Raw genomic sequence first — 21998 nt, 5'->3', positions numbered from 1 at the left:
ACGCATACATATATACATACAATCAAAGGCATTTCGTATAAAAATTAACAGTAGGCCGAACTCTTGGCATTCCGTTCACGTATTTTTTGTGAAAAATCGATTATAAAATTTGTTTATTATATAATTTAATATATATATATATATCAGTACTTATTATTAATAAATTATTATTGTTTTCATGTTAATAAATGTAATACGTAATGTTATAACCTGGCTTATATGGCTACTAACTATAATAAAAATTATTATAAGAGTGGCTTAGCAGCATGAAATGATAAAAGTGAAGATAGGACTGATGGGATGATGTCATCATTGTCATCTTCATCATCATAGTCTTCTAGTATTTATTTTATAGATTAATAATTGAAAAATATTTAAATTTAAATTTTCCAAAATATTTTTCAGTTGTCGTTGAATGGAATGCTTAAGTACGTTACAAGAAATAATCAAAGTAATTAACTCATTCATTCTATAGAAACTGATAATATTTTTTATTTATTAAATGTCTGATAAGCTGTAGTTTAAATGGATTCAGTTAGTTTAAGATCACTTTTTAATTTTGTTAACAATTAAATTGACTCATTGATTGAATTAATTAAAATCGAACTAATTTAAAATCGAAATTACTTAAATTAAGTTGAATTAAAATGAAATACAAACTCAACATTCAAATTTGAAAACGAGTTTATCAGAAATTTATTTGACCATAATTAATTACTGTGTATATTATTCTTTCAAGACTGAAATTAAGTTCATTTTTTGTGAGTTGTTTATGTTTGTTTAAATATGTTTGGTGAAAATTCTATGCAATGTTTTATGGAGAAGAAATATTTTGAGAAAAATTGTTGAAAATATTTAGAAAACTTATCAAAAAAAATTTTTGTTTCTCATACATTTATTAAGCTTTTAAAATTTGTTCTAAAATTCCACACAAATAGATAAAAAAAAGACAAACACACACGTACACACAAAGCACACACGCAAACACACACACATACACAGACACAGAGTCGCATCCATCTCCACGACAAAACTCACAGACACACCGAGATTAACACTCGATAAATTTCAAAGTAAAGCCTCGAACTCGATCAAACAGAAATGGATAACAAAAAACAATCAAAAAGCAACAAACTGTCGGCGTGTAGTGTCGGGAGTGACGACGACTACGACGGTCACGTGATCAACGAGGAAACCGCCCTCATACAGACGAACAAGCACTCGGTCTGCAACTCAAGGAGGAGCAGCAACAATAGCAACATCATCGTCATTAGCACCTGCAACTCAAGAAGAAGTAGCAACAACAGCAACGTGCTCAACCTCAACAGCAGCAACAGCAGCAACTGCAACAGCAACAACAACAGCAACTGCAACAGCCACAACAATTCTAAAAAGAAAAACAACGCTTGCAACCAGCAGATGCCACAAATCACAATCATCGAAAACAAATGCGACGACAGCGAAAGCGACGCTATCCGCAACAGTCGCAGCAGCAACAACAACGACGATCAACAGCCACAGCAACAGAACGACCGACTGCTCAAATGCGCCAAAGTAACAAACCAAGCGAGACACAGCGCTCCATCCATCTCCGTGCAAAACATCGTCGACAAGCTCATCCCCGTTGCCGCTGAAAATCGAAAGACCGACACTTCCAACACGAGTACCGACAATGTAGCGATACCGAGACAAGACGGATCCGGTTCTTTATCACCCATCCCTGTTAACAACTCAAACTCTAGTGTTCATTCGCAACCTCCAGCAAGTCCTCTCACCAATCTCTCATCATCTCACCTCCTCAATCCCAACCAATCAGGAACGGGAGAAAGAGAACGAAGTTCGAGTTTGCATACCCAACCTCAGCCTCAGCAGCTGCAGCAGCTACAGCAGCTTCAACAGCCACGATACAAACCTATGCAACCGATACAAGCAGCTGCCAGTACGACTGTTGATAAGGGTCCGAGTATATCTTCTGTACTTATATCCAAGGTCAAGGACAGGATTCAAGATAAGGTCATAATACTGATAACGATCTTTTAATAATAATAGTAATAACAAATATAATAAATAATAATAGTATATATAATAATAATAATTTAATAATAACAGGAATATTAATAGTAAATATTTAAATATGATGATGATCATCATGTTGCTGTTGATAGTGACTATGACAACGACGAGAATGATGACGATGATGAGGATGGTGACGATGATGGTGACGTCATCATGTTTATTATGACGACAGCGATAATGATGTTATTAACGATGACGATGGCGTTGGAAATAATGACATCAATATATCTTTTTTCCCAAAAAAAAATTTCATCATGAAAAATGTAATCATAATGATAAACGATGACAAACAGTATTATCATCATTTTCCTCTTCATCATCTTCAGTCATCATCGTCGTCTTCATCATCATCATCTTCTTCATCTTCAGTCATCATCATCGTCGTCGTCGTCACTTTACTATTTATCGGTAATATCTGTATGCATATTTAAATACATGCTAAATGCCTTATTTTAAATTATCAATCAAACCCTATTAGCTAGTCAAACTTCTTAACTTAAGTATCAGAGTAAACGAATGCAAATTTTCAATTTAAATTTTTGCGACAATTATGATTGTAATTAGTAGAATGTAAAGTATCGAGTAAGTACCATGCAAGTACTGTTAAAAAGAACCGTATAATGTTTAATAAATCCGGGCTAATGGTCCGAGGTGTAGTGTTATGCAGTATATTGATATGCATTTATAATTTGTGTTTTGGTGTGCTGATGTAAAACGCTCTTTTCTCAGGTTTCTGATGTTGTTGTTGATGATGTGATGTTGATGATGGGATGTTGTTGTTGATGATGTGATGTTGATGATGGGATGTTGTTGTTGATGATGTGATGTTGATGATGGGATGTTGTTGTTGATGATGTGATGTTGATGATGGGATGTTGTTGTTGATGATGTTGATGATGGGATGTTGTTGTTGATGATGGGATGTTGTTGTTGATGATGTGATGTTGATGATGGGATGTTGTTGTTGATGATGTGATGTTGATGATGGGATGTTGTTGTTGATGATGTGATGTTGATGATGGGATGTTGTTGTTGATGATGTGATGTTGATGATGGGATGTTGTTGTTGATGATGTGATGTTGATGATGGGATGTTGTTGTTGATGATGTGATGTTGATGATGGGATGTTGTTGTTGATGATGTGATGTTGATGATGGGATGTTGTTGTTGATGATGTGATGTTGTTGTTGTTGTTGCTCGGTTGTTGACGTCATTGTTATTGATGATGCGAGTGTGTTGTTGTCATTTTTTGTGATGTTGTGTTGTTGTGTAGCTACCCGCGTTGTTTGGCAAGAATGCCATTACTCTATCGTTAATGCGACCATAACCTAAGAAGATTGAAAATAAAATTCATCGTCGTCGTCATCATCGTCGTCACTACCACCACCACCATCATCGTCGTCGTCATTTTCGTTATCATCTTCATCATCGTCATCGTCATCATCATCGTCATCATCATCTTCATCATCGTCATCATCATCTTCATCATCGTCATCGTCATCATCATCTTCATCATCGTCATCATCATCTTCATCATCGTCATCATCATCTTCATCATCGTCATCATTGTCGTAACCATCGTCATTACGGTCCAAGATTTCTAAATTTGAAAATTTAAAGTAAGAATTCTGCACAGGAAATGGTTTTGAATGTTTTATTATTTCTATTCTTATAACTATAATAATAATAATTATTATTATTATTACTATATTTAGTATTATTACTCTTTCGTAGCAGTAACACCATTACTACAATTGTATACTTCAATTACTATTAGTATAATTATCTTCAACATTATGAATGTCGTCTTGCGTGTTGTAACAGAATTCTCTGTCAGTCAGACTATAATTTTTTACAAAATAATTTATGTTATAATAATAATAGTTATTATCATTATTTTTATTATTATTATTATTATTATTATTACTATTATCTGGTCGTAAGTCAGGACAAAAACTTCGCAAGCCATTATCATTCTGACAATTTAATTGCTGTTAACCACTGTGGAAAATAAGAACGCTGCAAACAAACCATTATTAAAAATACTTGTACTACTACTTCTACTACTACTACTACTACTGCTACTGCTGTTACTACTGCTACTTCTACAACTACTACTACTACTACTGTTATTACAGCTACTACTACTTCTACAACTACCACTATTACTGCTACAACAAAAATCATTACTTCGACAAATTCGACAACTACTCATAACCCTTACTTCTGCTTCGCTGCTGTAACTGACGCTACCACTACTGCCTCTACCATCATCACTACTACTAATACTATATCAATCACTGCTACTAAAACTAGTTAGGATGTAGCTAATACTATTGCTGCAGCTACATTGCTACTATTTCTGGCGCTGCTACTGCTAGTACTACAGCCACAACAAATACAGCCAAAGCAGCTACGACGCCAACAACAAACGACTACACACTCGAACAACTAACTAACACTATACCAACTAGTTGTTTTTTTTGTATTTATTGGATTTTGCATGGTAGTGAGCATGAGTTCGCGCGTAAGGCCGTTCGACCGACCACAAAATTTATTAGGTCGTTTGTCCCACGCCGCAAAACGCAGAAGTAATTTTTCTGGACCCCATTTTGAGTTCCGGAGAAAGTAGGGATGTGCTTTTATTTGTTTTTCATTTACTTGTTTTTGTTTGTAGAATTTTTTAGTTATTTATGTTCAATTCCTGTATGTAATGTACCTTGGCTGGTCGGCTGGCTGTGTTGTCGGTTGTTTGTTCATCGGTGGTTATCAGCGAGAGGCTTTGTAATAACGTTCTGCCATATCTGTTGCGTTCAGCTTTTTGGATTTCGGATTTTTAAAAATAATTTTTAATATTTAGATGCTGGAGTTATTTTTAGCAAGTGGTTTTTTTGCGTGTTTATGTGTATATTTTATTATAACAAAGAAGTGCGTGTGTGTGCGTGCGTGTCTGTCCGTTTGTGTGTGTGTGTGCGTGTGTGTGTGTGTGTGTGTGTGTGTGTGTGTGTGTGTGTATGACGTGAGTGTGTTTGTTTTTCATCTCGATATCGGAAAAAATTTCATTTGAAAACTTTTCCAATCAACTGCCATTCATGCGTAAACTGGAAATATGTATGAATAACTATAAGAAAATAGAAACAGCATGTCAATTTCATTAGTAAACCTTAGTAAAATTACTTAAGTATGCAATGAAATATGTAAAATTAACAGATGTTTAACTAAAAATTCAAAATAAAAAGTTTATTTTCTTATAAATTTCGAGAAATAATTTTTTATAACAAAAATAAAAAGATACAAAATAAATTTTCTCATCTATGGAGAGGAAATATTTTTGAGTGCCATATAAAAAAGCTTTAAAGATTGAAAGTTTTTTAAACGTGGACGAAAAATGTAAAATTCCTTGATGTAGCAGTAATAAATTTTACCAAGCTATGTTTTTTTTTCACAAAATTTCTGAAACAAAATTTTATGTCCATAATAAAATAATTTTTTGGTTCAAAAATAGTTGCACTTGTAGGCACACTCACACACCACACACACACACACACACCACATACACACACGCACGCACACACACACACACACACACACATACCAAAAAAATTCTAATTTTAAACTTCACCAAATACATTCTCGACCTTTTAAGCAGTTTTCATTTTTATATCATTTTGTTTTTCTTATCTCCATCCAAAACTTTTTGTTTTTTTTCTTCGTTTTTAATTTGATTTCAGAGGAAATATCTTTTATTCTAGAAACATTTACCGCCAAGAAATTTGTATTTCTTTTGCATTTTTGGCAAAAAAGTTCTGTTTGTTTATTCATTTTATTTTTTATATTTTTTTAATTGTTTTGTGGTTTCCATGTTGATGTGCTGTTAATGCATTTCGGCGTTCCATGTATATATATGATGGAGAGATTGTTATAACTTGCAGATTTTTAATGGAACATTCAATCATTCGTAAAAAACGTCAAGAGAAAAAGAGAGAGAGAGAGAGACAGAGAGAGAGAGACAGAGAGAGAGAGACAGAGAGAGAGAGAGAGAGAGGAAGAAAATGTTATAATTCATTTTGATTTAGATAAAAGAAAAATATATTAGGAGAAAAAGAAAGAAAGAGAGAGGGGGGGATTAAGATTGAATGTAATATATTTGAATATGAAAAAAGTAAAGAGAGAAAGAAAAAGAGAGAGAAGATTGAGAGAGAGAACAAAAAAAGGAGAGAGACCAAATAGAACTTTTGCTATTTTTCAAATTTAGAAAAAATACATTAATAACAAGAGATTTTTCCACGTTATTTTTAATGCACTAAAATTGTATACAAAAAATTTGTCCACCAAAAAAAAACAAGCAGAGATGGAAAAATTTATAAACCAAAAATAATTCCTGTAAACAGTACCAAGAAAAAAAATCATTGTATATGGAAAGACACAACACACTTGCGGAACGTACGATCAATATACTGCTCATAAATAATCACTCACATGCTAACATACAAAAATCAAACATACAAACAAGCATACAAACAAACATACAAACAACAAACAGACCAAAAAACGATCAAACAATTGAACACACATGTGTTCACATGTTCGGTCGGCATGGTGGTCCAGTGATTAAGATCGTCTTGTGCTTCTTAGCAATCACCGGGTTCGAATACGACTAAAAGATCCTCGTCTATCGCATGCTTTGTATGGGATGCTTTGTTTAGTACACAAACGTATAAGCTGTTTCTGTGAGTTGTTCAATCCTCTGAACCTAGGCAGCGTTTAAGAGACTTTTTGCCTTCCGTCGTACATGCTTAAATACACACAAACATGCATACATACAGGTATGCATATATTAGCGCTTTTGAAGAAATAATTTTTTTAATATTTTTATCGCCATTAAAATGTATTAATAATATACATGAAGCAAACATACACAAACTGTGCGTGTATGTGTGTGTTTATGCATATATACACACCCAAACAAACATACCTACAGGCTTGCACACAAACAATATACACCGAGATACACATTGACAAATCAACAAAAGAAGTAATAAAGGAAATAAATTAAGTTATTGACCGGTCAGCCGGCTAGCCATAAATTACACTTGCACACAAACAAACTGGCCAACCAGCCTAGCTGCTCTGATTGGCCGGTGTTTGTGACGTCAGCTCTGACGCCATAATTATCGATTTCTATAATTCTCATAAATAATTATGAAATATCTGTATTATAATTGTTAGGCGTAATTATTAAGAAACATTATATGTAGTGCGTTTCAAATAAAAAGTGCGTGCTAATATGTGACTCATTATAGTAATTTTTTAGTATTTTATTGTTTTGTAGGTAATACATTACTGTCATAGTTAGCTAATTACTTTTTTTTATAATTAATTATAATACTTATTAGTATTAAAAATGATTTGTTACATGAAAAGTCAGATGTTATTAATATACATAGGCGTGGTTTCTTTGGAGGGAAAAAAAATTGATCCCTCATGTTTTATTACACCATTTTCATTATAATCATCATCGTCACCATCATCATCCTCATCATTAATATCATTATCATCATCATCATCACCCCTCCTATCATCATCATCATCATTAACAAAATCGTCATCACCATCACCAACATCATCACCAGAGCAAACATGACGATATATGTTCATCCTCATGTTTTTCATGGGCAAACATTGCGTAGTATTTTGTTACGAGGACTTGAAAAATTTGTCAAAAACAGAAAAAAATTTGTATATTTTTGTATGTTTTTTGGTGTTTTTTCTGTATGATTTGTATGTTTTTGTATTTTTTGCATGGTTTGGTATAAATTGTTGCTTAATTTTGTGAGTTTGTTATGTTTGTTTCTTTTCTATTTGTTGCTTATGGGAATTAATATCAGTTTGAATTTTTAATAATTTATATTTATATAAATATTGTTTGATAAATTAATAATAATAATAATTTTAATATTAATAATAATATATGTCTGTGTGTTTGTTTGTTTTATGTGTGTGTACGTGTGTGTTTGGATACATATTTAAACAAACGCGGTAACGTTTAACAAACCAAAGATATCATTGATTAAACAAATATTTAAAAAAAAATTAATGTAAACGAACGCCAATAGAGAAAACCAAAGAAACAACAGTGTAAGAAAACAAAAACACAACAAACATAGATGAAAAAATGTCACGTGAACAAAGCAAACAAAGAACCGAGTATGAACTTAGCTTGATATGGACATTAACAAACTTGCAAACATTAAGCAAACAAACCGACAAACGAGCAAAAGCAAAACCATACAAAACAACAATACAATACAACACGATAAAATACAATACAATACAAACAATACAATACAACACAAGCATTTATTTATACGCGCATAAACAAAGTTGTCAAAAGAAGAAAGAAACGTAGTGAAACATCGACCAACAGACAAACTAACAATTAAACAAACAGGAAAACAAACATACAAACAAACTAACGCACAAACAAACAAACAAAAAATAAATAGACAATCAAACAGATAGACATGATAACATACAAACAAACAATTAAACAAATAAACAAACAAACGAAAGAACTCTGATGAACAAGTTGAGCGAGCGGGCACGCGTGCCTTGAGGCGACCAATCAGACTAATGTTGTTGATATTTTAATGGAGGAATCAACCTACGAAACAACAAAGATGTGACGTTGAAGTTGTTGTCGTTACTGCAGTTGGCGTTTTACTGATTTAACGTTTAACAGTACTATTGAGTATTCGTGGTAGTAGCAGTAACTGCAGTAGCGGTAGCATCAGCAGAAGCTGTGGTAGAAGTAGTAGTATTAAACTAGATATTTTGATTTATGTCAGAAATATCGCAACCTAGCCGTCATAAATAACATTCTGGATTTTTCTTACAGGCACCGTGTCATAAAATATTAGAACTTAGTTCTACACGCTTGTCTATTTTGATATGATTGGATTGCAATAGACAGTACTGTTACTACTGCTATTACTACTACTACTACTACTACTACTGCTGCTGCTACTACTACTACTGCTGCTGCTGCTGCTGTTGTAGTAGTAGTAGTAGCATTAGAAAAATCAAAAATACTAGAACAGTAATATAAGATTTAGCGACTGAATAATTCAGCGCTTCAGAGGATTAAAAATGGCGGTGAGCATACGAACCAGAAATTAAAAACACTTAACCTCTTCCCGACATTCCTTTCAATCCAGAAGAATAAAAAACAAACATTTTTTCTGAACGATTTTCATGAAATTTCGCTTAATTTTCAATTTTTTAAGTAACATTTTTAATTGTACTTCATTCTGGCGACGAGATGATGCATTGGTTGAAGTGTATGGCCCTGTCTCGCATGGATTCACTCATTTTCACATGCTCTGTCTCCGTCTGTCTATCTCTCTGTCTCTCCATTTCTCCGTCACTCTGTATCTCTGTCTCTCTGTATCTCTGAGTACTATGAGGGTGACTCTGACAATTATCAAATTTTTTTTATTTTTAGTTCCTTAACGAAAGTTTAAAAATGTCATCAGCAGAACAGCCAATCGTACTTTGAGTAGAGCAATTGTTGAAATTAAGTACTTATACGCGTTCATATATACACCGACGTACGCTATTTAAACTGAAAAATACGTACACATATATACTTAAGTACACATATATTCATAAGTACACATAAATAAACACACCACAAACATACACACCCACACATACACACACACACATACACACACACACATACATACAAGAGCATTTAACTATGCAATCTTTTCCAGCCTCATGTTAGAAATTAAAAATTATTTTAATGGCACTGTATTTCATTCGTTCAATGTTATGAATGGAAAGTAGACTAAATGTGCACAAAGGTGAAAATCTGTCTTTTTAAAAATGTCTGTACGTTTGTCTGTGTGTGTGTGTGTCTGGGTGTGTGTCTGTGTGTGAATATCTGCGTGTGTGTCTGCTTGTTTAACTGTTCGTGCAGATGTATCTTTATATAATGTTTAATTGTTATACAATTATATACAAATATATGAGTGTCAACTAAATTTTGAAAAACCATAAAAAAAACTCAGACATCATCATTAAAAAATGTCATTGAAGACCACAACATTGAAATGTCAGCAAGCCCCCTTCAGTTTTAAATATTTAAAGACTTCAATTGGTTTGTAATTGTATGTAAGTTATTAAATATGCAGGCAAGATTGTTAGTAGGTAGGAGGGGAATTTTTGTTTTAAAGAGAAAAAACTTTAAAACAGAAACTTTGAAACAAAAAACGTGATGTTTTTCAGGTCATTACGTCAATAACAATTTCATTTTATGGCTTCATTCAATAAATAACTGGTGAAACATAAAACATTTATAAAAAATTAAACATATCAAACAAATGTAAACATACACAAACATATACAAACTCATACAAACATACTGAAACATATACCAATATACAAACAAATAAATGCAATCTGGGTTATTTTGACAAACGTTTCGACACACTCACTCATTCACATACATATATGTATGTGTGTGTGTATGCTGGTACAAACATAACATACAGAAAATACAATGTAGAACTTAAGCAATAAGCAGTAATTGTATTGTGATGGTCAATGATTTGTTATTAAATAATTTTTCGCAACCTAAATTGAACTGATCAAACGCAGCAAGAAACATCACACCATGTTCATAAATTAATAACTGTGATTGCAATGCAACAAACAACTTAATGACCTCAAATTGAAAAATCAACTGCAGAATAACAACAAAAAAAATCTTTATTAAACAACAACAGCAACAACAACTGCAACAACAGCAAGAAAAGAAACAACCTAACATACATCGCAGGTGATCCACACTTCAAAGTGGCAGACGGTGGCAGCAGTCGTTCAGGAGAGGCGACAAAGAGCGGCCAACGAGTACATTACAAAAAATGCAACAGCCCGACCGAGTTGGCAGCAACTGCAACAGCAACTGCACGTGCTGCAACAACAGCAGCAACAAATACATCAACAACAACAACACTTGCAACAGCAACAACACCTCTACAAGCAGCATCATTCGCCTAGTGCCATCGAACGCCGTTCGAGTCAGCAGCAATTACAAATTCAGCAGCAACAACAACAGCTTGAACAACAGCAGCAACAACAAAAACAACAACAACGTCCAGAAACCATTGAACTTGATCAAGTTAAATCACAACAACAACAACAACAGCAATCTTTAACTCGAGTGAAATCAGATCCATACCAGGCACACGACCTCTTGAACTTCAACAGTGGCACGGGAGGAGGAGGAGGAAGGAGACGGCGAGATGGAAGCGTGGCCAGCAGTTCTGGATTTCTAGAGGAGAAAGCCCCATCAACCGCACGTTCCTCAATCACTTCAGATCAATTCCCACTACGAAACAACAGCAGCAACAACAACTACGTTGGAAAACATAAAAAATCGAGCGGTAGCATCACGAACTGCGAAACTCTTTTGAAAACCGACCAACTCAACAACAATAACAACATCAAAATCAACCACCACAACAGAAATATTAACGTCAAATTGATTAACAAGTCAAAATCCTTGGTGAGCGAGTTGGTGAAATGTGGAGAGGTGGTGCAGATGGTGGCGAACCAGGGTGTGGTCTGTTCGAAAGATGATTTTAAAGACATTCTAGAGAATTATGAGCTCTGCGTTAAACCGTTTTTAAAAGACAAAAATGAAAATGTTGCTAAAAATAACAAAAGCAATAACAGCAACATAATCGTTAACAACGATGACGCTCGCAAGTTCAGCGTAATAACCCACAACATTAACTGCAACAATAATGACATTAACAACAGCAGCAACATCAACAAAAACATCAACAACAACATCAGCAACAACAACAACAATAATTTCAAACCAGTCCCTGCCGTTACAGATGATAGAGATTTCTTTCAAGTTGACCAAAATGCTCTTGAAAATTTTCAGAAAAAAAAATTCATTCTTCTCGACGAAGATGATGGCAAAAATGAAACAACTAACATCAATAATAACCTCGTGGACATTACATTAGAAAATGATATGAACAACAACAACGCATGTGACAGCAACAACAACAACACTAGCAACAACACAAACAAAGACAAGGTTATTATAGACAGCGAAAACACAAACAAAAACAACAACAATATAGTAAACAACAGCAACAACACAAAGATTAACAACAACATAGTAAACGAAGAAAACCACGTAACCAACAACAATAGCAGCAACTGCAACAACAAAAACAACAGCAGCAACAACAACAATAACATCAACAGAAATAGTAGCAGCAGCAACAACACAGCCCCATGTTTCATAAGCATCACGGCAACAAATGATTCACCGAACGAAACAACAACGACATTAATGGAGGCAACAAATGTCGAGAAATTTTTCAAACGAAAATCACCGCAGCGAAACGACAACAACATCAAAAAATGCGAAGAAAAAAATTACAATACAATATCCAACAACGAGACTGAACTCAATGCCAGCGTCACCACTCCTTACATCAACTACAACACCACCACCAACAACAACACTAATACCTCCACCACCACCAACAACTACAACAGCAGCCACAATAGCAACAACATCGTCAACAGCAGCAATAAGGATGACGACAAAAGCGACAGATCCTCTTTTGAAATCGACCCACAAATTTTGGGCGACGCCATTCGTGTCTACATGGAATTTAAATTTTTCGCCACCGAAAAGCGAAAACGTTCGTCGGCTAGTCTCGCGCGAGAAAAAATTAAAACTCAACAAAATATCCGCCTGGAAAGAAACTTCAACAGCATTGACGACGACGACGACGATGAGGACGGCGATGGCGAGTTTGATGGCTCTGGAGAAAGTTTGGATGAAAAAAATGTTGAAAACTGCGCTCATAATTTGTTGGAATATTTATGCTCTTTTGGTAAAACCAAAAAAACCCATCACCATTCTTAACGCAAAATTTTTCAAATTGTGATTACAAATGAACGAGAAATGGTTTTCAAAAGTTGTGAAAATGTTTTTTTTGGGTAGCTTGGAGCAATTTGGATATAATTTGAGTGACAGAACGTGATTAGGCATAAGTTCCGCTTCATATAAACGTACGCACCCAATGACAACAATATATTCACGTAATTAAATTCATAATATCTACTCACACGTATATTTACACACACACACACATACACCGACACACACACACACATACACCGACACACACACACAAACACACACACACATGCTTGAATGAAAAGAGAGAGAGAAAAAGAGAGAGTGAGAGAGAGAGAGAGACATAAACAACTTTATCAATCGATTATATAATATACAAAAAGTATGTAAAATAATACATAAATAAATATTTACATTTACATATATCTACAATGAAGTAATGACATGACAGAGTTTGTATAAAAAACAAATAAACAATCCTTTTAAGTACACAGTTAGTACAGAGTGTTAAGAACTTGTCTGCTTTACTTTTTATTTAGGGCAAGATGCTCGAAGACACCGACCTGTTTTGTGTGGCAAGTGCGGGTTCGAATACAAAAAGACACCATGCTGTTTGCGTGTCACACGCATTCGTCTAAAAAATGTTAACATTTATCCACAAGCAAAAATTCTTGAGTTTTTTGATGACATTAACAAACTGCAACAGCAACATTAATAACGCAACAAAAAGACAGCAACAACAATATCAACAAAACATCAATAAAAAAAGCAACAACAAGAGTCAAAACAACAATGCCAACGACATTAAAAAAAAAACAAGATTGAAAAACTTGTAGTGAAAAATAAATTACCTGCCTGCAAATGATTGAAAAATTACATCGCGACACAAAAAAAACATTGCAAGCTTCGGGCTGGAAAAGTTTCCAGTAAAAGTTTTTTCACTTCTCTTATTGAAAATGTCCTCAAGCCCTACTACTACGCATTACTAATACTAACACAGAAATAGAGAGAAAGAGAGATAGAGAGAGAGAGAGAGAGAGAGAAAGAGAGAGAGGAGAGAGACTCCAATCAAAAGCAGCAGGACAATTGATTTTTTTGTTTGTTCAGATAACAAGACATTAAATTTTACGACTGAAGAAACATTTTGAGATTATTTCATTTTCCCTTATTGCTTGTTCGCCTGTATGTTTGCCAGCCGCAGAAGACACAAACCAGATTGTTTGATCAGTATTGTCAGAAATAAAAACACTTACACGCACACACACTAAAAACACACACACACTTAAACACACACACAGACACGCAATTAGAAAATACACATATACATAAACAAACACGCGCAAATTAGCATATCTTCTAAGAACTGTTTGGAAGAGAATTGAATAAAGAAATACACAACACACACGCACACATAAAAACACACACACGCGCACAAACAAACACACACACACACACATTCAAACACACAAACTCAAATCTTATTAAGCAGAACAGATGTAACAGCGCAAATACAAATATTTCATAAGATAAACACCGGCGATTTGCACGGAGCAAGCAGATCAGGGGTATGAAACTTGTTCCATTTGTTTTAAATACTAACCTAATTTCTTTCTTAAATGCCCAAGTACCGTATTTTAAATGTTTAAAATAGATAAATAATGCCACCAAACTGGTGACAAAAAAAATTATAATTAATTTCGAAGTTTTGTGAAGATTTAAAAATAAAAATATGCATTACTTAAACTGCAGAGTCAAAGTTTATTTTTGTTTTTTGTTGATTTTTGCATGCATTTCTGTGCAAAGTAAACCCGGTTTATTAACTTTTAAATGTAAAATTAACCAAAACTATTTTCATTATCTTATCGTTATGGTTACATATAGTCACATGATTATCATTGGTAACATTCTCCCTTGTCAGTAATGTATAACGCGTCTGTTTATCTTAAAAGGCATACATACATAATCTCATCTCTTCACAATACGTATTTCTTTGCAAGAAATATACACACACACACTCTCACACACATACATGCACACTCACACACATAATCACACACACTTACTCACACTCACACACACACAATTATACATACATATATACACATAAAATCATACTGATAAACTTATGTATATTTTTACTTTGTATATTTCTAACGCTGCTTGTATTTGCAATAGATCGTAATTCCAGGAGCGTAAAATAATGAATTTAAGGCGTATTGCGTGTATTTTACGTATTTATATATTGTATATATATATATATATATAAGCCTGGTATTGTATTGTATCACTGATGATGGTATTCTGTGTTTATGTATTCTGTAGTGTGTGTGTTTTTTTAAAAATTGTTTAACCACTATGCATGCGTGTAAGTTTACGTGTGTATGTGTATGTGTATGTGCGTGTATGTGTATTATTTATCATGTATGTGTCTGTATGTACTTTAAGAATGTTTGTTTATTGGTTCATGTATGTTTGTTTGTTTGTTTGTGTGTATGTGTGTGTGTTGTGTGCCTGTGTGAATGTTTTTGCGTTTATTAGAATGTATGTTTGTATGTGTAAGTATGTTCGTATATGTAAATAATTGTATGTTTATGTTTTTTCTTTGTCATTTTTTCGTGTTATTTTTTGTAATATTGGTTTTATGTGCATGCTTTTTGTTTATGTATACAGTGCGTGTGTGGATGTTTATTTTTGCCTCGTTGTTTTGTTCATGTTTATGTTCACGTTAAACAATGTATATAAACTATAAACACGCTTGTTTTGCATGCGTGTGTGTATGTACAATGTACATGTATGTGCAGAAGCGTGTGTGTTATTTGTGTATATATATATATATATATGTGTGTGTGTGTGTGTATGTGTGTGCAAGTGTGCAAGTGCGCGTGTGTGTACGTCTGCGTATGTAGATGTGCATGTACGCAAAGATGCGTATGTGTTATGTGTGTGTGTACGTGTGTGTATGTATATGTATATGCAAGTGCGTGTGTGCTATGTGTGTACGTGTTGTGTGTTGTGTGTGTGTGTGTGTGTGTCTAGGTTTATAAGCACATAAAAAAGACTGTATTACCTTTAAAGTTTTTTTTATGACGTGATAACGTTAGAGTGAGCGTGTTTGTGATGAGATGATGATTTAGTGAGTGTGAGATAAAGATGATGATAAAATAAAGAGGAGGAAAGGAAGGAGAGTGAGAGAAAGAAAAAACGAAAGAAAGAGAAAAAGAGAGAGAGAGAGAGAGAGAGAGTAGTTTTGTTTTGCGATAAAAATGACAACATACGTGCTATAACCAATAAGTAAATGATGATGATGATGATAATGATGGTGGAGAAGAAAAGAATGAGGACGACGATGATGATGAAGATGATGACGACGATGATGATGATGTCGGTTTCATTACTCAGATGAGTGCTTTCAGAGCGAGAATGACTGAAACTTTTATAAAGAATGATGAGACGCCATTTGACACACACCACACACCCACACACATACACACCCACACACACACACACACATACACATACATACACACACACATACACACACACCCACACAACAACAGCACATCTTCACTAACTTCAAGTGCCTTTTTCAATGATATGTAAAAATGTTTTTTTGTCTCAAAGACGCATTATTATTATCATTTGATCAATTTTTAATCAAAATTATTGTTTTTTAAATTCAAAATTGATTATTTTATTTATTAAATTAAAGAAAACAAATTTAATATATGTTGATCGAAAGTTTTTTAATTGTGATTTTCAATGAATAAAAGGTTAATTCTGTTCTTTGAACAAATAAAACAATATGTACAAACAATTCGTGAATATGTCTGTGTTTTAATTTATTAATTTATTATAGAACAGATTTCATTCAATCAATCATTCATTCATTCGTTCGTTCGTTCGTTCGTTCATTCATTCATTCATTCATCCAAATGTTATTACTATTGGAAAAAATCTCTGCACGTCGTATCGATCGTTCTAACGATTCAATATAATTATTTCTTGCATAAAACTTCAAGATTATAGACCGAAAACATAAAATCATCAACAAAGATTACAAAAACATAAACAAAGAACAAAAATGGTCAACAAAGAAATAAAATAACGTAAGCATAAAATAAAGAAGCATAATTATAAAAAAATATCGGCGTTAAAATCATACAAACAGCTCTGTCTAAGTGTTTGTCTGCAAATAATGAAGAAACCTCAAAAAACCAACGAAAATGACATTCCCAACACTAACAAAAACGTTAAACTATGTTATGAACAACATTTAACCAACAACATCTAGACTGCGGCTATTACAACTACTGCTACCACAACTGCTCTACTACTACTACTACTACTACTACTACTACTACTACTACTAATAATAATAATAATAATAATAATAATAATAACATATAACAGTTGCGAAAAACGACAAACAACCAGCAAAAACACTAATCCTATGATCTGGCTAATCTAAACAAATATAAATTTAATATCTCGGAAAGAACAACGCAGATATTTACAGTCGCCATCACTACTTCTACTACTGCTGCTACTACTACTACTACTACTACTACTACTACTACTTTATCTACTATTGCTGCAGCTGCTTCTAATCCAACTACTACCCTAAATCTCGTGCTACTGCAGAAATGTACTACAAAGTGTATTTACTAATACGACCGTTAAAAATAGAAATACTGCTACTACTACATCTACTCTTACCACGCTTCTGCCGCTACTACTACAATTATTCAACTGCTGCTGCAGTTACAGTCGCTACTACGACTACTACTCATTGTTACTAATTATTAAAAATAATATTACTATTAACATTATTACTATTATAAATATTTTTATATTAATGAGTTTTTATGCGGAAAAGAAGGCCATATAAATTTGTTCTCGTTCTTGTTGTACGCAACAATAGTTGGAGTACATAATTGATGACTTGCACAAAGATAAAATAATTATAACCTTTCGTAAATCAAAATTGTACACATTAAATAAACTTTTGTCTTCTTTGTTCCTCTTGTAATTTTTGTATTTTATTCTACAACCAACACGAACAACAATACAAATAACAAAAGAGAATTATAAACAACAACAAAAAACGCCATAAAAACAACGCTGGTAAAATATGCTGTCACTGTCTGTCAACAGCCTAACAATACACTCACAGCCACACAACACAAACGCACTACACAAACCCAGACTCACACACACAACACAACACACATACACACACATTCACATACACATTCACATACACATACACACACACACATTCACATACACACACATCATAAAAAAAAAAATTATAAAAAACAACAACACAAAATACCAAAGACCAAAAAACAATACGGCGATAAAAGGATGAGGATGAAAACGACGATGATGATAAAAGTAGAATGATGATGATGATGATGATGAAGATGATGTCTATCCGGATGATGATGCTGAAGATAGTAATGAAAACAACGACGACGATGATGTTGTTGTTGTTGTTGTTGACGATTTTAAAGTAAATGGAGAATTTGATGAGTAGAATAATGCCTCGTTCCATTTTTATGATAGCCAAATTGTGACGGAAAAAAGATTATCAAGTTGATGATGATGATGGTGGTGGTGGTGATAATGACGATGACGATGATGAGAATGATCTATCCGTTCATTATTTAATTAACTAATTAGTTTATTTATTTATTCATTCATTTATTTATTCCGTCGATCATTCGTCAATCTATCATTTAATTATTGACTCATTCATTCATTTGTATATTAATCTATTCATTCATGCATCCATTCATTCATTTATTCATTCATCCATCTATACATCCACTCAGTCAGTCAGTCAGTCAGTCATTTATTAATTTATCAATTCATCCATCCATTCATTTATTAATTTGTCCATTCATTCAGCAATTCATTCATTCAGTCATTCATTCAGTCATTCATTCATCCATTCTTTCTTTATTTCTCATATGCATTATTCATTGTTTCATCAAATGATTCGCTTTATTTCCCATCCTGTCAAATGCGTCAGCGAGTAATTTTATTTGGCGTTTATATAATTTTCTGCCTTTCAAACTAAAACAACAGCCGAAAAAAATAAAAATAATAAAAAAAATTATAGAACCGCCTTAAAAAAATAACAAATAAAATGAAAAAAAGTATGAATAAAAATGGAGAAAAAGTAAGAGGGATAGAGACATTGTAGAAAATAAAAAATAAAAAATGAAAAATATTAGAAGAATATAAATAATAATAAAAATTACACCAAATGTTTATATATACAACATCTGAAAAATAGGGAAAATTATAATCAATGGCAATATAAACAACAAACAATTGACAAATTCTTCTTCTCGTGCCTTATCCTTACAGGACATTGGCGACCATCGACCTCCACAAAACCCGATCTATAACACTTTGTAGTAGTTGAAATGTGATGATATTCAACAAGTGGCACAAGGACATCACGAATGTTATTCGTTGTTGACCGCGATCTCTTTTCCCTGCAATCTTTCCAGCAGTTGTTAGATTTTCCATTCTTTCCTTCCGCATGATGTGACCTAAAAACCCCATTGGATGATCTGTAGTAATTTCCTCTTTTCATCATCGGACTGTTTTAATACATCCTCATTCGAAGTATGAGAGGTCCAACTAATTCTCATAATTCTTTTCAGAGACCACATCTCAACAGCGTTAATCTTTTTTTCCATTTCTTTAGAAAGTGTCCAGGACTCAGAGCCGTAAGTTAGCACAGAAAAAATGTAACACCCTAACAGTTTTAACTTTGTTGATATTTTGATTTTACTGTTGGTGAGGATGTTCTTCATTTTAGAAAATGCATTTTTCGCCATAGCCATCGAGTAATGACAGCAAGTAATGGACACTTTTGTCAAGAAAACCATCGACAAACACAAACCCAATCGAAAATCATGATAGTGACAAGTTGAATACACCTATTACTGTGGCAACATGGAACGTTAGAACGTTGTACCAGACTGGAGAACTTGAAAACGTAGAACAAGAATAGAATCTCAGTTTTCTAGGTCATCATCATCGTCATCATCATCATCGTCGTCAGAAAAAACAATTGTTTGAAAATAATTCTTTTTTATCAAAAAAAGTCAACGGCCTCTTCAATTATTTTCATATGAAATTAAAAAAAATTTCGCCGAAATAATTTACCGCGCATTTCAATTTGTATGAATTCATTCATTCATTCATTCATTCATTCATTCATTCATTCATTCATTCATTCATTCATTCATTCATTCATTCATTCATTCATTCATTCATTCATTCATTCATTCATTCATTCATTCATTCACTCACTCACTCATTCATTCATTCATTCATTCATTAACTGTATAAAATAATTAAAAAATTATTTTATATAAAAAAATTAGCTTTTACAGAAATTTACTACCTAAAGTCGTGTAAAACTGATATAAAATTTTTAGAAAATTTTTACACACGCGCACACGCACACACATACACACACACATACACATACACAAACATACAGACATCATTAATATTTACGACCACACACACACACACACACACACACACACACACACACACATTCAAACACTAAAAAACTCATTTTAAAAATAAACCACGCATTGTATTAATAATATATCAATAAATTTTTATTGATAGCTTGTAATAATTTAACATATATTTAGTATAGCGTTTGTGTGTGTGCGTGTGTGTGCGTGTGCGTGTGTGTGCATGTGTATGTGTTAGTATATTACTACCATAATCATCATCAGTGCGTTCGTTCATTAATACAACTTCACGGGTCTGTGAGTAGAGCAACGGTGTTCAATAAACTTGGATGACGATGATGATGGTAGTGATGATGATCGGTGATGATGATGATGATGTATGTGTGCGTGTGTATGTGCGTGTATGTGCGGTGATGATGGTGATGATGATGCTGGTGGTGGTGATGGCTGTAAGTATGATCATCATCATCATCATCATCATCATCGTCATCATCATCGTCATCATCATCATCACAAAAGACAACTGGAAATGAATTGAAGACATGATGTTTCCTCTTCACTTAGTAGCATTCTTTTTTCTTCATTCATTTTTTCCACAAAGTTATTTCCTTCTTTCAATCCTTTTTATTGTTTTCATTTTTTTGCCCTTTCAGTCATTTATTTTATCATTGTTGTTATTATCATTATCATCACCATCATCATCGTCATCATCACCATACCAACATATTCTTACATGAATGTATAATCACATTTTATTAGGTAATTACGAATAAATCTCATTTGATCACTTCAAAGGGTCCAATACATTTTGTAAGAACGCACACACACACACACCACACATACACACACACACACGCAACTACACATACAGACACTCACACGCACACACACACACACATACACTAACACACACACAAAAAGATATAAGTGCATTATGATGTGTAACTTCAATTTTCTCCACACGTCAACACATGCTGTCACATCAATGCTACATGTCCAACTCATTCCAGCTTTATTTCAGCTTTATTTCAGCTTCGTTTCAGCTGTTATTCATCTGTTACTCAGTGGTTAACAGCTGTTTTCAGTAAATTTTAAAATAATTCAATTGTGATGATTTAATTTTAATTCAAATTAATTTTTCAGTAATTAAATTTAATTATAGTTAATTAATTTTAATTTTTAAATTTTTCAGCCCGTCATATATTATTTCGTCCATTTTTATTGTTTAAAAAAAAGTTACACTGAAAAGTGAGCGCCTCATAATTTAGTTTGATTAACAAATGCGCAGGAAATACGTCACCGGAAGTTTATATTTAATCTAATCCATCTGTGACGCTAATGAAGTTAGTGATTAACAGACAAGGGAGTGAATGAATGAATGAACCAACGAACGAACGAACGAACGAATGAATGTATAAACGAATGGGTTGATGGATGTACGAAAGAG

General features: G+C 33.3%; 2 protein-coding genes across 2 annotated transcripts; both read left to right on the top strand.

Annotated features, from left to right (window-relative positions):
* Nucleotides 1–1101: 1101 nt before the first annotated feature.
* HELRODRAFT_175674 (hypothetical protein) lies at nucleotides 1102–2040 on the top strand (the record flags this gene model as incomplete). Its single annotated transcript, XM_009023079.1, has 1 exon — nucleotides 1102–2040. One exon carries the CDS (start codon nucleotides 1102–1104, stop codon nucleotides 2038–2040), a length of 939 nt encoding a protein of 312 aa, XP_009021327.1.
* An 8229-nt stretch (nucleotides 2041–10269) lies between these two features.
* Nucleotides 10270–13043, top strand: HELRODRAFT_175673 (hypothetical protein; the record flags this gene model as incomplete). Its single annotated transcript, XM_009023078.1, has 2 exons — nucleotides 10270–10287; nucleotides 10923–13043. 2 exons carry the CDS (start codon nucleotides 10270–10272, stop codon nucleotides 13041–13043), a joined length of 2139 nt encoding a protein of 712 aa, XP_009021326.1.
* Between the last annotated feature and the right edge of the window lie 8955 nt (nucleotides 13044–21998).

This window comes from Helobdella robusta (genome assembly GCF_000326865.2).
Source record: "Helobdella robusta unplaced genomic scaffold HELROscaffold_34, whole genome shotgun sequence".
Taxonomy (NCBI): Eukaryota; Metazoa; Annelida; class Clitellata; order Rhynchobdellida; family Glossiphoniidae; genus Helobdella; species Helobdella robusta.
The sequence above is the reverse complement of the archived record's forward strand: the minus strand, read 5'-3'. Positions and strand labels throughout refer to the sequence as shown.